General features: G+C 43.7%; 1 protein-coding gene and 1 long non-coding RNA gene across 10 annotated transcripts in view; one reads left to right on the forward strand and one right to left on the reverse strand.

Moving 5' to 3' along the window:
* Positions 1-15,021, reverse strand: part of BRSK2 (BR serine/threonine kinase 2) — a 581,381-nt gene that overhangs the window by 242,338 nt on the left and 324,022 nt on the right. For all 9 annotated transcript variants that reach the window (XM_019519755.1, XM_019519753.1, XM_019519756.1 and 6 more), the window contains one exon: positions 10,343-10,437. In XM_019519755.1, the coding sequence (XP_019375300.1) occupies positions 10,343-10,437 (95 nt within the window). The remainder of the gene's footprint in view (positions 1-10,342; positions 10,438-15,021) is intronic.
* Positions 11,047-15,021, forward strand: part of LOC109299189 — a 16,623-nt gene continuing 12,648 nt past the window's right edge. The window contains exon 1 of the long non-coding RNA XR_002097789.1: positions 11,047-11,116. This is a non-coding gene — a long non-coding RNA (uncharacterized LOC109299189). The remainder of the gene's footprint in view (positions 11,117-15,021) is intronic.

Here is a 15,021-nt window from a genome sequence, read left to right on the forward strand (position 1 = left end):
ATCAGCCTTGGCAGTGTGAGCACATCCATCTATGTGCTGTGTGCCCCACACCCTACAACGTGGAAGAGTAATTTTATGGCAGTTTGTGTGCATTTGCGGGGGAATCTTTGTTTTCCCATTTAATCAGAATGTTTGTCAAGGGTATAAAAAAAGTCTTCTGGGTGATTCCTTTTCTAAGACTATGTGACAACTTTTTACTTAGTCAGTGATAATAGACCAATACAAGAAGGACAATGTGGAGTTTCTTAATCAGAGATTGACAGGTTGGGTGGATATTTTAAACTCTTTGAAGCTTTTGTTTATTAACAGGAAATGGTTTTCCTCCTCTTTGTTACTTTTAACACCCGAGTACTCCAGAGCACTTGTCACTGAGTGTCCTAGATTGATATGAAACCACTACATTAGTGAAATATGCTGGTTTCATGTTTTTTTCTGCTGGTTTACGCTCAAGTGGATAAGGTGTTCAGAAGTCCACATCACTGGCCTTGCTCCCCACTCTCCCCTTCAACCCCACCTGGGAGTAACTGCAACTGGAGCAAACTTAGGTTAATGCTGAGCACTTTGAATAAGCCCAACCACTGGATCAAATTCAGCCCTGGCATAATTGGGTGCAATTCTGTTAATTTATGCCAAAGCTGGATTTGACCCCAAGGGCCTCATTGAATATTTTTGCTCTGTGTCTTGGAATGAATTTCTCCCTGAAGTTTTTCTGAACTTTTGAGGAAAGGTCTGGTGGGTGAAATGCCCCTTCCAACATGAGAGAAGGAAACAACTTCTAACTGTTCTCTCCCTGATCAAATATTTAACTCTAACATTCGGTTGGATCTCTCAGCAAGACACCCTTGCCTTGAGAACTTATTGAAAACATCCCTTATCACCTCCTTGTTTATCAGCTTTTGACAGAGCAGGAAGACCCAAGGAGGGTGTAATGAGGGGGTGGTCTTGCATACCCTTGGGACCATTTTTTATTGTACTCTCAAAACCTAATCTGAGGCCAAATGAAGGCACTGGAAGGGCTCCTACTGAGTTCAAGAGACTTCCAATCTGGCGCCAAATCAGCTGGGACAATTAAGTTGAGAGTCCTAAAATGATCAGTGTCTATACATATGCTCTGGGGTGGGGGTGTTTTAATTAGAATGGCTCTTGGACAGCCGCTCTGATTAAAATACTGCAGCTTTGCATGTATTCAATGTCCCATTTTTCAAAATGGCTGCGGGGGCACTTTAACTAAAGCTCATTCAACAAGTTTTAGTTAAAACGCTCCCACTGCCATTTTCAAATGTGGGACGCTGAATACATGCAACACTGAAGCATGCTGGAGTATTTTAATTAATTGAGTAATCGAGTCTGCTCCAACGCTAATTAAAACGCATTGGAGCACCCAATCATGTTTGTGAGTTAGGTCCTCACAAGAAAGGACTCCAGACTTCAGAATTCCCTTCCCTGACTTCATTCAACTCAGTCTGAGTCTGTATACCTGCAGGGCACACTGCAAGAGCAATTTTTTTATTTTGTCTCTTCACAAGAAGGAGGCTTTCTGTAAAGGTTGGAGAACAGAAGATCTTTTGGGTAGAAGCCTGAATCATTATCAGCTGACACTGCATCAGGCACGTGTGACTTCTATATAGATTTTATCCATGGGCCTAGAAACTTCAGCATTCATGGATTTTAAGCAAAGAGGCCCATGTGCTCAACTAGTTTGCCTAACGCAGGTCATGGAGCTGCCTTCAGTCTATTTTGCTACAAAGTCCAATAGTTGGGTTTGAAATAGAGCACATTTTATAGGAAAAATTACCCAATCTTGATTTAAGCATGTCCCATAATGGAGAGTCTATCAAGCTGTGGTAAGTTGTTCCAGTAGATAATTATCCTCACTGTTGAAAATTTGTATCTTCTAAACTTGTCCAACTTCAACTTCTAATCACTGGATCTGATTATTCATTAATTTTTTCTATCCCTCAAATAGGGACTGATAGTCTGTAATCAGATTGCCTCTTCCTTCCAGCTCTGGTAAGAGATTGAGTGCCTCAGCTGTCTCACAAACACGTAGGTTTTCTAAGCTGCTAATCATTCTGGTGGCTCTTCTCTGAACCCAATTCAATTTTTCAGCATACTTTTTGAAGCAGAGATACTGGAACTGCAGACAGTATTTACAAATACAACATAGCCAAAGGTGGAGGTAACACAACCTCTCATGTTCTACTCCTGTGTTTATGCAGGCAGGGATCACTTTAGCTTTCTTGGCCACGTTGTTACACTGGAAATTCATGTTCAGCCGATTATCCGCAAGTCTTTTTCAGATACTGCTTCCTGGGATGGAGCCATTTTCCTTCTAACTATGTTTCTGGATATGACCTAACATTTGGCTATACTGAAACACTTCTTGTTTGCATTAACTCATTTTACCAATCAATCCAGATAATTCTGTATCAGGGATCTGTCCTCATTAATTACCACTCTCACATGTACAATAGGTATATTTTATAAAACATAAAAAATTAAATGAACATATTGGACTGAGGAGGGCAGCATAAGTTTGAGGAATATGATTGACCTGGGACAATTCTCCAATCCAATTTTCCTTGGTGCCAACAATCTACTAAAAGTGCAGATTGAACCAGACACCTTTTCATGACATGTACAGCCTTGTAGGATCTTCATTCCTAGTGGATGCTAGACAAGGAAGAATGGGAAAGATGAGGGTGCAGAAAAGACTGGTTGAGAAAGCACACACATATGTCCTTTGTATAGACATATGCACTCACAAACTTACATTCCTTGTACAAATACGGATATGCACACACTGACTCACCGACACCAGATATAGAATGGTATTTAATAAATATGAAGCAGAAAAAAGCTGGTATTGAACAAGACTGGAGAAGGCAAGGGCTGAGCCACATAATCTGCTTTATTTAAGGGACCTCTGTCAAGCTGCTGAGTACCCCTCAGCTGGCTCATTGAATGTTACTCACAAAGGGACTAGTGTGTCCCTCAGTCCTCCTGAAATCACCCATCAGCCTCCAGCTTGCATAATACTTCAGAATGTGTCAGAGAAGCTGATGAGTCTGAACTGAGAGTGATTCAGAAGCAAACAGTTCATGCATCACTCATCTAGCTAGGGTAGACAGGGCCTGGTGGGGAGAGACCCCCCCCACGCCCAATCCCATACTGCTTCAACATGGTCTGGATAGGCCCCTTATAATTTAAAGAACTAAAATACTCCATTGAAGAAAGTCATAAGATGGATGTATTAATAGGAAGATGGGTAAATAGTGTCAAATACGTATCTAAGACAAAGAGAGGTCTGTACATTGGGAGGGAGGGAGAAAGGGGTACACCTATATGGGGAAAAATGAACAGGGATACTTCACCTGCAGTCCAGGAACTTATCCCCAAAGTGCTACAAAGAGAAGCAATCTGTTTCCCTGGAGCTCTACTGCACAAGTATGAGGCACAGGACAAAAGACTGGAAGGGAGAAGAAAAGGGATGTAGAGGGAAAGCAAAGAGAGGTTGGTCAGCAGAAGCCAAGCAAAGCAAGGGGCAGATGCAAAATGGGAAACAAAGGACAAAGAGTGAGAGGCTGGCAGATACTGAATGGCTTGTGAAAGGAAAAGGAAAAAAGACAGAGAGAAATAGGAAATAATAATAAGGGGCAAGTGAACAGAGGGATGACAGGGAGGGGAAAAAAGAGACAAGGCAAGTGAAAGGGAATGGAGAAAAATGAGAAGATGAGTGTAGGAAAAGGTAGGAAAGAAAAAAAAAAAAAAAAAAAAAAAAAAAAAAGAACTGAAGGAAAAGGAAGGAAACATTAACAGGATTTCCAAGCTGGTACATCTTATTTATTCAGTCTTGGTCTCACGTGGATTTTATTGGCAGTTCCAATGGGCAGGCTCACCTCCTGACATTTTCCTTGCCTCCCCTCCATTTCAGGCAGCCAAGTGCTATCTTTGAGGCTGAGAGCTGCACTGTGGATTGTGGAGCCCCTCAGGCTTAAAGAACACAAGCCACAACTCCCTCCAGCCTCTGCCCATAAAGCTGCAGGGGAGGCAGAATTAATACGCAGTGCAGGGCTTTGCAGAAAAGAGCTCAGAGTGCATCAGGACGGGAAATGATGAAGAGGGCCCAGTCACCCGTGCTCCCCCCTTAAAAGACCTGCTTCCCCGAAAGGCCAGTGCTCGAGGCAATGGTTAAAATAAATAAAGGGCACATGCACACAAAGAAGCACAAGTGGTGGAAAGGCAGCAGGAAGAGGGGGGCTGAAAGGGGAAGGGAATGAGCCTCTGTCATCAACCCTGGGCACATCTGTCGCTTTCTCAGGATTCTGCATGTTCAAATAAACTAATCAAAGGCCAGCTGTCCCTTTTCCCACCCTTTACCCTGTACTCTCCCCTATACTGCTACCACCATAGCTTTCCCAGGAGAAAGACATCAGATAGCACCAGGGAAAAAAGATGTCAGGAGAAAAAATGTTTTAAAAAAGAAAAAACTGAATAGGCATCTGTGAACAGCCTGATTGGGGTTTAGGTGATTCCTTTCTGCATATGCTGCCTCAGACAGAGGGGCTCCTTATGCCTCCCATCCCAAGCTCAGGACTGTTTCACCCCAAAGGGCTCTTCCCCTTGCCAGCCTACACATTATGACAGAATATGTCTCACTGTCTGTTTTTCTGACTGTCCCCTGATGCAATATTAAAACCAGCAAAAGCTTATTCCAACCAGAGATAATTCAATAAACCTGCACCAGTCCTAGGGTGGTTATGCATCACACTTAGACCATATTAATGGCACTTAAATTGTGAGTCTCCACATGTTACAGCTCATTAATTTGTGTTAGATGACTTCTGAGCATCTCAAAATTAACTCTGGGATATGCTACCTACCTCGTGTTAGGGTAACTTTAGTCTGCTCCATGGAAATAAACAATTTCCAGTCCTCCAGCACCCCAGGATGCACTGCTCCTAGCCCCCCTCCACCCAGAGTAGGGGTAGAGCCCACCTGTCCTGGCTCCTAGCTTGCCAGGCCTCTAGTAGCAAGTCAGAGCTGTGCAGGCAAGAAACAGTGTTAACTCTGAGCATATGTATGATTGCTAACAGCAGTGTCTACATGAGATGTTTACTGCAGAGTAGACTAATTAGCTCTGCTGTAAATGTCTCATGTCTACATGTGTGGCCCTATTAGGCCACAGGAAACTAATTGACTCCACAGCAGGGTAGTACTTATAACTACAAGTACTATTGTGCTGCAGAGTTTTTTATTTTGCAACAGTGCATGTGTAGACACCGATGTGGCTGGCTGGGGGACAAGGGTGCTTCAGGGTGGGGGCCGCCCAGCAGCTAGCCCTGCACTGGAGTACCCTTGTGCCCCAGCCATCTGCTCTGAAGCATGTTGAGCCAGTGGGGAGCTGCCCTGGGCTGACAGGCTGACCTCCTGAGCCCCGTGCCAGCCAGGACTGCTCCAGCCTGGCTCAGTGCGCTATGGTCGAGGGCACACGTGGTGCACCGGAGTTTATTGCGTCGTATTAATATGCACCTGTAGATGCACTCAGCATGCTCTAATTTTAATACTGCTTACGATTCCACAGATTTAGTACAGTCTAATTGTAACCTGTAACTTCGCCCTCAGTAAGAGTGGTCTGAGTGGTAATTTAACTATCACTGACCAGAGCAGAATTGTTTCCTTTTATATTCTATTACCCAAGGAGCAATATTGTGGCCTGAATTCTCAGTTGCACTAAGGCCCTTGTGACAGTGTAAAGGGATCTTAAAATAGGAATAAATTATGTCAGAAAAGAGGCATTATAAAAAAAAAAAATCAGGTACTGTGGGCCTTGTTACACATCTTTTTCCCCTGGGGAGATACATAAAGTCTGAACTTGAGCTTTGGAACAGCAGCACTGATGGCAGCATTCACTGGCCTATGGCAGTGACTTAACACTGGCATTTAGATCGCAGGCCAGCAATCTATGTTTCAAGGGCTGGGTCAAGCCTGCTGAGTGATTTCATTAGATCTGCAAAGTTCAGCTATCAGCACTGTTGGGGCAAGGTTGGTGGCAATTTGGCACCAGGAAAAAGTGGCCATGGCACCAGAAGCCAGGTCAGAAGCACCAGCCCACCTCGGGCTAAACTAAGTTACGGTGGCTCACTGCTCCAAAATGGTGGCCAGCCCTTGATTTAGACAATCAGCTACTTGGTCATTTCACAATAACCCCACCAGTACCTGTTATGGTATTCAGGGATGTGTGCATTCTGTGATACCACGACTGCACCATTTACCACTGAATCTACCTCTGGGTAGCAGAATCGAAACTTACTTTAAAAAGAGAATATAATGATGCGTCTAGACTTTATGGTCAGGCAGAAAATCTTGGACATGTTAATGAAGTTTAAACTCATGAGTCCGTAGAAAGAGTGAAACGTTAGCCCTGAGAGGTGTGACCGCACTGTCTTCATCTCAAAGATGGTAGTAACTGAAAGCAAAACAAACTTTCTTGTCAACATCAACTAATATACTGTAAAACTATCGTGCTAATTTGCTTACTTCACAGTCCCCAGCACCACTCACACGTCTCCCTGCATGCCAAAAGGCAGCAATGCCTTCTTATCCATTTGCTAAAGACTTAAACTTTAACCTGACAACAGATTTGAAACATATAGGAACAGGTGATAGAATGCATTACAGTGACAAAAAAGCTCCCCTTCAAATGTGCGATTAGCATAAATTAAACAGATTGTAATATCATAATAAATAACAGAGGGGCTACATATTGACTGTATGATTCATTTTCATGTTTAATTATTTATAACCCCCCTTTTTAAAACTTAAAATGCCATTGCTGCATATTTTCTGGTCTGTCCATCATGCAGAGTTCTGCACAATCCAGAATCCTCATTACAGAGCACATAAGGCCTTTTACAGATTTGAAAGGCCCACAGCATTTCCAGGTCAGTGAATTAGCAACTCTGAATAATCCCTCTCTAGAGGATATATATTTAACATACAATACAGGGGTCGAGATTTTAAACTGACTAGGGGATTTAGCCACCCATTAATTTCATGAGGGGATATGAGGCTAAATGCCCTAGTCTGAAAATCTCATACCATAGTCTTTGAAAATGCCATAGTCTTTGAAAACCTCAACTACCAGATGAAAATCTGAATGGCCTTTTGCATTTAGTATAAACCCATTTATGGACATTGGATGCTCAGCCTGGTTGCCTCTGAATTACATAACAGCAAAGCAGAATTAAATCCACTAAAGTTAATGAGGCAGATTCCCATCTGCAGAAAAGCTCCATAACCCAAGTAAGTTTCTTCAGATGTGCAATAGTAGAGAATAAGGCCCAGAGTGCTCACAGGGTATGTTACCAAACAGGCAGCCCAAATTTATTAAACTATGAGAAAGTGGAGTGAGGTCAGAATCCAGCCCTACTTTTCTACAATTTTATGAATCTGCCTTTTTTTCTGGCACTGGAAATTATGGCCATGTATAGCTTTATCCCCCCAAAGCCATATTTCCCGTAGGACACAGGCAGGATTACTCAAGGAGCACAGCTCTCAAATTTATTCATGACGTGGGAGAACGCGACAGTCTGGAAAGCCAAGTACACACTCTACGGACCGTCCATACACATCTGCTTAGTAGTCTACCTACAAGCCAGTCCCTTTTTGATAGGGCAGTGCACATGATACATTTACTGCAGCTTCATGCTGCACCATCTCTGCCCATGCATCATCTCCATAGCGGCAGTTTTGTTAATTGAGACCAGCTGCTTCAATCCCGAATTATTCTCTCCAGAAATATTGATAGTATTACGTTATGATTAGAAAGCACTTTACCAAATGCCTCTCAATTCTGCACAGCTCAGTTGAAGAGCAGCTGCAGAGAAAGAAGGGAAAGTTCCCTGAACGTACAAAATAAAAGTGCTAGCTGCAAAAATACTGGAGAAACAAAGACTGTAAGAAGCAAGCAGAGACAGAATGATGAGGCAACCTTCTGTAGGACTGAGCAGCTTGCTCTCTCTGCCAATGTTTGTCATTTTAGATGCTGGAAGGCCTGTGGACAGGCTTCTTCATGCTAGAAGAAATGGCCACTCTACTGCACTTCTGCATCTGCCTGCTGTTGGTGTGAATGTTTTTCATGTCTAGGGTTTTTTTTTTTCTTTTTCCATCCAGAGGTAGATTAAAGCTGGTTTGGGAGAAAGGATTTATCACACATTGATCCAAGGACTGATATGGCTGGTCCGATGGGAGAGAGACCCGAGGTGTCATCAGAGCTAAACCAGAGGGAAGATATGCAGGGTGGAAATGCCACCACAGTGCGCAGTTCGGCTTTACCCTCAGCTTCTTTCCTAACGCTGCCAACTCTGCCCTGTGGGCTTTCAGCTGGCCGGCTGGCAGCAACTGCACTCTGAAGCTGAAAGCTGGCAAGAAAGTAGCTTGGAAGCAACTGAATCCTCAGTTTTTTTCCCATCAGCCTGCCTGGAGTAAGCAGGCTGATATGGCAGTCTGCTCCAAGGTCATTTAAAAGGCCCAAAGCCCTGCCTCTCTTTGTCAGACATGGGACAATCCTGAAATAACTGTAGTTATGGAAGAGAAAAGATACCTTCTCCACTTCCATATGCTGCTGCCATATACTGAGCATCTAGTGGAGAACTCATGTCCGAGAAAGCTCTGGGGAGAGTTGGTCTGAAGGAGTATAGCAGGGAATCCCAGTACAATACACCGTTTCCTTCAGAGAAGAACCCTGAAGGAAACATAGCACTCTTCAGCACTCCGCATTGTAGAGAAGGGCCCAATGCACAATTGCAATTTTCTAGTTTTACAACACAAGTGGGCAGAGCAACAGGGAATCAGGTCCAAAGAAATATTGTTTTGCAATTTGAAAGGTTCTACTCTGCCCCCTACTCTGAAAATCAATGAGATAAATAAAATCTTTTATGCGAGATACCAAGCATGAAAAGGATCTCACAGTCAATACAAATGTTAAATGAATTCCTTAATTGTGTTGCTAATGAGACTATTCAAAGTGTTTAAGGTCTCATTTAAACTTCACCATTTATGCAGCTTATTTACTATTTGCATTTCACTCATCTTGGACAAAATAGGGAGTTTCTCTCTAAATTATGGTTCTGTGGTCAGCCCTTTTCACTTCCTGGCCTTTATGCATTAGTGAAGAGTTATTTCAGGTCACAATGTTGGGGCTGGGGACAGGGAGAATATTTCATTGAGATTCCAAAAAACCAGAAGTTGAATATATTTCCTTTTCAAGAGGTTCTGCAACCCCCCCTTTAAAAATATACACTGAAAATATGCCTGAAGAAGGGCGATTGCGCCTGAAAGCTCACAAAAGACTTTTTTCCAACTACTCAGTTGGTCTAATAAAAGATATCACATGTACCCAAAGAACCTTGCTTAAACATATATCCCAAATTTGGGCACCTAAAAAAGCAGTATGTTCCTTTAATCTTCACTTTTACATCTGGTCCCAGAAAGATGTGTTTTCTGCATTCTGCCTTTCAGAAACAAGGTGTGCATTATAATCTGGGGCATGTTGTATAAGAGAAAATACAGTATCTGTCATCCACAAGCATTCAGACAAAGAATGCCTCCAGTGACAAGTGCTGTTTCGGATCCTATGCAAGTTCCCTCAAACCGCACGTGCAGATATAGGCCAAATTCACAGGTAGCTTAAACCAGGTGTGCTCGCTCATGTCAGTGTTGGGTCTGGCCTCACTGTTCACAAAAATCAGGCAAATGCAACAGGAAGTTTGTTCATTTATGTTGTTCAGTAGCCAAGACCGGCTTTATGGTATGGATGTAAACCCTCAAGTCAGTCCTCCTGGGGGAATTAAGAGCAATTGGGCTAGAACAGTTCAGCTGACACCGATGGAATGGAACCAGTTTATGCTGGATGAGGATGTGGTGCATCAGATCAGGATGAACCCATACAGCAGAACAAAATCTATATCCTCACAAAAGTGCCCTCATGATGAAATTCAAATGCGCCCATCTCCACACACAGCCTGCATCACGCACCATCACTCTCGTGGTGGATCTGATAACCCTAGCACACCCATCTCCCATAGCATAGCAGTAACAGCTCTAAGACTGGCCATTAATTTGCTCTTAATTAAAGCACAGGCATACTCCTCTTTAATTCCAGCCTCCCTAGCCTCCCCCCCCACCCCTGAATTATTATTATTATGCACAACACAGTCTTAGTACTGACAGGGATGTTTGTTAAACATAATTAAAGATATTAATTTTGCATGGAACAGGAGCCACGGAGCCAAGAACTTTACTTTTTTTTTCCCCTCCGAATCTCCCATTAGAAAATTACCTTCATTAGCACCGACTCGCTGAGCTTCTCTCTGTTGACAATTTTTATCGCGACCTTTTGACATGTTACACAGTGAACCCCCAACTTCACAAGCCCTGCAGGAGAAACAGAGCGAAAGAGAGAAAGAGAGAGAGAGGGAGAGAGACAGAGGGAGAGGGATGGGGAGAGAGAGAGAGAAAGAGATGGTTAGAGACATCCTCGGTGAAGCTCTTTGCTGTTAGTACCTCACAAAGCAGTCTGGGTATTTATATGCAAATAGATTTCCATTAGTCCTTCTTCCAACCAAATAAAAACCAGTGAATAATGAACAAACAGAGCCTGCAGCATTAGAAGGTCTACCTACAAATATTTAAGCAGCCTACCTAGTTATACCGTACCAGCACACCAGTAAAACACTCCTAGTGCTGACAGAGCTTTTACCAGCAAAATTGTGTGTTTTGCCTGTGTTGTTTATTCCTGGCCCCACACAGTGAAATCAGCTGTAGCAGCAAAAGTTTTTTCCATTATGACTGCATCTACACAAGGGGTTTTTACCATCACAATGATGTCAGTCAGAGATCACAGCCCTGCCTGACAGACCTAGGCTGAGAAATGTTCATAGTAGAGACCTGGCCTAAGCATCTCTTCTGGCTTTGCCTAGTGCTGTTACACTTAGGCCCCTGCTACACATGACATATATTATGCAACTGACTGGTTAATTGTGCAATAAATTAAAGACTGGCCACAAGTACAAGGTAATTAACACACAATCGACTGGTTAATTGCACAATAAATGTATACCGGTCATACGTGCAAAGTAATTATTACATGATAAAAATTACTATCCAGCTATAAGAAAAGCCAGCCAGCTATAAAGTTAGTGCTTAAAAATGTGTAACAACTCTGTAGCTGTTTTCAATCTAGCTTTCATCTGAATGTGTAGCAGGGCCCTCACAAATAAAAGCCAAATAATGGAGTTACCCTTCAATTCCAGCCTGCACCTTAGACAATACAATGCAATATAATCACAGAAAATGAAGGCACATGTTGATGCAGTGTTATGAACAAATGATGATGATTTCCTGCCCCAAAGTAATCTTCAGGGCAGTTAAATGATGATGGATGTAGGCATTCTCTCTTCCCCAGTATATCTGAGACAATACCAAAAAATGCAGGAGAGGCGGCAAAGTGAAAATGAAGAATTAAAGTAAATTGGTACCCAGCACTGGTATACTGTAAATTTACAGATTTGGGGGCCAAATCCTGCTCTCACTTACAACAAGGTAAATCAGAGAGAGCAAATATCACCCTGAGCTCTCTACTCCCCCTCTATAAAGTATAGTTTATTTCTGAAAGGTGCAGGATAAAAAAAAAGTTTGCCTCTTACCCAGCAAATCTGTTTCCTCTGCTGCAGAGACAGATCTTCTTGCTTTGGCAACTAAGATAAGCTTTTATTGCTTTTTACTCCTGTCTACCCTTTAGGACCAACACAAATGTAAGAAAATGTTCTGGGTTCTACTCCTTCTTGTGTTTCACCATGAGAATCATCTATTCCATTCATATAATTTGTATCTGTGTGGCCAATGGACTTGCACAGGGGTCACCCAAGGTCCAGTCTGGCCATCAGACAGAGTGCTTGTTGCTGAAAACAGACAAGATACAAGGAATCCTGCTTGACTTTCAGATCCTAGCCGAAGTTTCCATTTAGGGGGAAACCCCCCACCCCCATCCTTTTACCTCTAAGCAGAATGCACTGGATTTAGATCCTATAGGCCAACAACCAGTGGAGCCCACAATGCTTTGTCACAGAATAACTATCCATGAATCTCCCATGGGAATGAGTCCACTCATAAGGCCTCTCTTTCTTCTGTATGGACAACCACTGATTTGCAGTTCAGAATTTAAAAGTTACTGGGCGCATCTACACATTTATTAATGTACTTTACCTAATGCACATTAAATCTTGTACCTCCATTGTGAGGTACTAGAAAAATGCACATTATCCTATTTTAATGTGCCTTAGCTAAAGAGAACTTTTTGTGATGCTTTAATGCACATTAAAATAGGCTAATATGCATTAAAGCCCCTGTGTAGACATGCCCACTGTGATATAAAAATAGAGCAAACATGAAGGTAGACTGACCACTGTTAGACTTTGCATTCACTACAGTGGAGCCAGATCTTTCTCAGATGCAAGCTAATATAGGTCCATCTTGAAGTCTGGTTTAGCCCTAAGTAGTTAGTTACTCTTTGAAAAAGCTATATGGGTTTCTCTATTCTTTGGCTTATATTGCGCAAGACTGTTGGAAATTCCTTATCATGTACCACATCCCCTCCTCCAGTCTCAGGTGATCAAGTGTGAATGCACCCCCAAAGCAGCTTCACTTTTCAGCTGCAACATAGGCAAGTCACAGAAAAGAGAGAGCTGGGGACTGAAAAATCCACTTGAAATCAGGTACTGCAACAACCCGCCCACAGCCTGAGGCAACAAAGAGCACCGCTGGGCGAGGATATCGGGATGACTGGCCAGATTTCATTCCCACATTTTAATTTTCTCTGCTCAGTAAATTAGAAGGGTCACCCACACCACTGTTGGCACCACATTCACCTCTCACAGCAGCTGCAGCTCTACCACAGCTCTTTGGCTTTGCTGCTCTGCTTGGACAGTGACTTTCTAGAACCACTATACTGCAAGTATGTACAGGTTTTAATCAGAGATTCTACCTTCATACTGAGCGGCAGCTGTGCTTTGCTTTTAGAGTAAAAATGCATCTCTGTTTGCACTATGTCCAGCACCCACCCTCTACTACAAAACTGCGGTCTAACTTCCAATTCTACTTTTAGACTTCCAGCATCTACTATTTCCATGATATAATGACAGTACTTGATGGAGCACAAGCTTTAAGACAGCAGCTAAACTGACAAAGGTCTCACTCAGGCGGTGATAACATTTTTCCAGTTGTGGGCCGAAATGGCCCTGGTTGAGTCCGAGTCAGGCCAGAACAAAGCCCTCTGCTGTCAAATCCCCCTAGCTAACTGGATAGCAGCGTGTTTCCTGCAGGTAGCATACATTACTGCAGATACCTTACATTCATAGAACCATTGAGATGTAGGGCTGGAAGTGACCTCCAGAGCTCATTTAGTTCAACCCCCTGCCTGAGGCAGGATCATCCTTATCCAAACCATCCTATACAAATCCATAATCTAAACTCATTGTAAAATTATGATCAACACTGACACAACACAAGACATTACACCCTACCCAACTGCAGGTAAAGCAGGAGAACCGTGGCAGTCAACATCCCGCTGCTATAAAAGGTTATTAATATACACTCAGGAGATTCCAGGTAGCGGGCCATGCCCCCCACTAAAGAGGAAGGCAAACCCCCGCTCTGTCCATGCCAATCTGACCATGGTGTAAAATTGCTTCCTGATCCCAAATGTGGCAACTGGTCTGATGTGTGGATGTGAATCTGTGTCCTGCTAGTGGGTGGTCCATGTTACAACAAAGACCCTACTGCTGCTTCTAAAAGAAAATGGATTTTAGCTCAAGTAGGGAAGGCTCATGTCTTTGAGCTGAAAAATTTAAGCTTCTATCCTTGGAGAAGACCAAGGAGAGCCGACGGATGGTGGCTTGTGTGCAAGAGAATTTGAACCCCTATGTCTTTCAGGTGCTTGGGATGGGTTTCTTCTGATGCAAGGAGGGTGTAATGTGGAAGGTGAGCTATGCCTTCCAGCAGAGGCATAGCAAGCTCTTTCAGTGCCCAAGATAGGGGAAGGGAGGGAATATGCTGACCACTGAAGAAGTAGGGGAGCAGAGGGTAGTGGAGTCTTACCTACTGGGGCTCTCTCACTTGGGTGGCAACTACTGCTTCTGCAACTGCTGCAGCTGAGGGACAGGCAGTGGCATGGACTCCCCAGGGGCTGCTCCTGGTGACCTATTCACTCTCCCTTGAGAGCAAGGCTGTGACTCCCATGGCAAAGCCTCCCTGGAGAGAGGCCTCATTCTTCCCCCTCTTCCATTTCTCCTCTTCCTTTAGATACACTAGCAGGCATGGGGCTTTGCCTGCCCAGCTCCTATGGCTCGGCTGCACCTGCCATGGTAAAAACTCGTGGATGAAGGGGACCATACTGGCATCACCTTTAAGTCAGCACCTGGGGCTGGTATCCTGCTAGCCCCTACTCCCCCTGCTACTGCCTTCCAGGGTTACATGCCAAATATATGGTCCTCTGGTGGCTGATCCTAGTACTGTTCAGCTGCTGCTAGAATTGCTGCTGTAAATAAAGTGGTTCCAGAGTCTATTCCTCCTGGTGGAGGGGATGTTACGAAAGTCATGACCTGCCCCCTGTTTAGTTCTCATTCTACTGTAAAACTGCGAGGTATGAGGACCCCGAGTCCTCACAGAGATGTGATTTAGCAAGCTCACTAGTTAAAAGCATGTTGGTACAACATTTTGGAAGTCCCCAGTGTTCTCTACTATCCTGGCAGGGGCTGTTGTCTCTGCACAACTGCAATCCACCAAAGGAGACAGACAAAGCACCTAGTAGGGCGATTTCATAGTTTCTAGGGGCAGAAGGGACCTGAGCAGATCATCAAGTCCGACCCCCTGCCATGCCAGGAAACAGTACTGGGGTCAAACAACCCCAGCAAGGTGTACATCTAGCCTCCTCTTAAAGACCCCCAGGGTAGGAGCCAGCAC

This window comes from Gavialis gangeticus, unplaced genomic scaffold, assembly GCF_001723915.1.
Source record: "Gavialis gangeticus isolate Ggan-Ray unplaced genomic scaffold, GavGan_comp1, whole genome shotgun sequence".
Taxonomy (NCBI): Eukaryota; Metazoa; Chordata; order Crocodylia; family Gavialidae; genus Gavialis; species Gavialis gangeticus.